This window comes from Vicia villosa, linkage group LG4, assembly GCF_029867415.1.
Source record: "Vicia villosa cultivar HV-30 ecotype Madison, WI linkage group LG4, Vvil1.0, whole genome shotgun sequence".
NCBI lineage: Eukaryota > Viridiplantae > Streptophyta > Magnoliopsida > Fabales > Fabaceae > Vicia > Vicia villosa.
The window spans coordinates 7,391,421-7,393,247 of NC_081183.1; the positions used below are offsets into that span (position 1 = coordinate 7,391,421).

Genomic DNA, 1,827 nt, shown 5'->3' on the forward strand with positions numbered 1-1,827 from the left:
TACAAAAGTATAGTTGTTAAAAATAATGGGAGAAGTGAAGCTAATTGCATCTCCTCAAAGCTTTCCTTGTGCAAGAATTGAATGGGCTTTAAGGATAAAAGGTGTTGAATATGAATACATACAAGAAGATCTATTAAACAAGAGTCCTTTACTTCTCCAATCCAATCCTGTCCACAAGAAAGTTCCAGTGCTACTTCATGATGGAAAATCAATAGCTGAATCACTTGTCATCCTTGAGTACATAGATGAGACATGGAAGAACAATCCTTTGCTGCCACAAGATCCATATGAGAGATCATTAGCTCGTTTTTGGGCAAAGTTTATTGATGAAAAGGTGAATATAATACTATAGATCCATGATTTTATTTTCTCTATATGATGCCCAGACACAAAAAACACGACGCAGACACATCGACATTAAAAATAATTTTTAAAAATGAATGAATTAAAGGTAATCATAGTTGACACATACACGTTTTTTTTTAGAAGTCTGCTACAAAAATTATTAGGATTTCGAGGAGATTATATTTAAATTAAGATTTTTTATTTGACTTAAGTTTATTTTAATGGAAATAGTATTTGGTTGGTGTATGGGAAGCTTGTGTGGCTCAAGGAGAAGAAAAAGCAAAAGCTATTGATGCTGCAAAGGAGTTACTATCATTTCTTGAGAAGGAGATTGAAGGGAAAAAGTACTTTGGTGGAGAGAAGATTGGGTATCTTGATATTGTAGCTGGTTGGATATCATATTGGCTTAATGTTCTTGAGGAGCTTGGAGAAGTTGAATTAGTCAATGTTGAAAGTTTTCCTTCTCTTAATGAGTGGGGTCATAACTTCATCAAAACTTCACCTATCAAAGATTGTGTTCCACCAAGGGAATTGGTAGTTGAATATTTTAGCTTTGGTATTAACTATGTCCGTTCTTTGGCATGTAAGGAATAGGGTCGTCGTCCATCTAGACCGTCTTATCAAGATCAGACAGATTATATTTGGACTTTGTATTTTAAACTCAATTTATCAAAGTCTAAATGAATGTTGTTTGTTCTTGATTTGATTGTTGATATTGAGAATATTTTTTATTGAACTATGTTTTGAATGCAGGATAGGAAAATGTGAGAAGTATGGTTAGGTCAATAAGTTTATGCTGTTTTCTTTGGAGTAAATGTGGTGTTGATTATCTTTGCAGATTTTCTATGTATGATAAGTTTTCTATGCTATGGTGGGACTATCTAGCTACCCCATAATTTTCAATTACTAATGGTTATATTTTTTTTAGCAAGATATATTAATATGGAGAATTAAGGGTTCTCCAACCCGATTACATAAAAAATAGAAAGTTCTGATAAAAAGAAATATTACAAACCAATTAAACTTACGAGAGAAATAATAACAGGTCTTTATTAAACTCGTAAAAAAAATAATTGGAATGTGTAACTTTTCCGCAAAAAAACCACTTCCAAACCAACAACTTTATGGTCCAAACGGTATTGTTAAAGTTTCAAACTTCATTCTAGAAACAAACATCGTTCCTTACCAACCATAGTGTTCATAAAGTGGCTAGCCAAACTACTCCTAACTTTCTTTAACATTTTTATACCGAAAAAATAAATACCAATCCATAAAATGCGATAAATAGTGATCTAGTTATTGGCTCAATTTCCTTAAAAACAATACATGAATTATTACTTATGAGAGAATTTTTTTCTAAGTATAAATTAAACATTCTCTCCTCGTAAATATAGTCTTTCAAATTGAAAGAAATTTTTCATCATGGTTGATAGAGTTTAACTTTGTAAGTTTTTTAATCTACTTTTAATTAATAAAAATTAT

General features: G+C 31.0%; 1 protein-coding gene across 1 annotated transcript; it reads left to right on the forward strand.

The window, feature by feature from the left end:
• On the forward strand, window positions 1-1,268 carry LOC131598756 (glutathione S-transferase U7-like). Its single transcript, XM_058871329.1, has 2 exons — window positions 1-334; window positions 577-1,268. Exons 1-2 carry the CDS (start codon window positions 26-28, stop codon window positions 937-939), a joined length of 672 nt encoding a protein of 223 aa, XP_058727312.1. The 5' UTR covers window positions 1-25; the 3' UTR covers window positions 940-1,268.
• Window positions 1,269-1,827: the final 559 nt, after the last annotated feature.

Coding starts and splice junctions, on each gene's coding strand:
- LOC131598756 (XM_058871329.1), top strand. CDS start 26: ATGGGAGAAGTGAAGCTAATTGCATCTCCTCAAAGCTTTCCTTGTGCA. Junction 335..576: donor CAAAGTTTATTGATGAAAAG/GTGAATATAATA, acceptor TAATGGAAATAG/TATTTGGTTGGTGTATGGGA.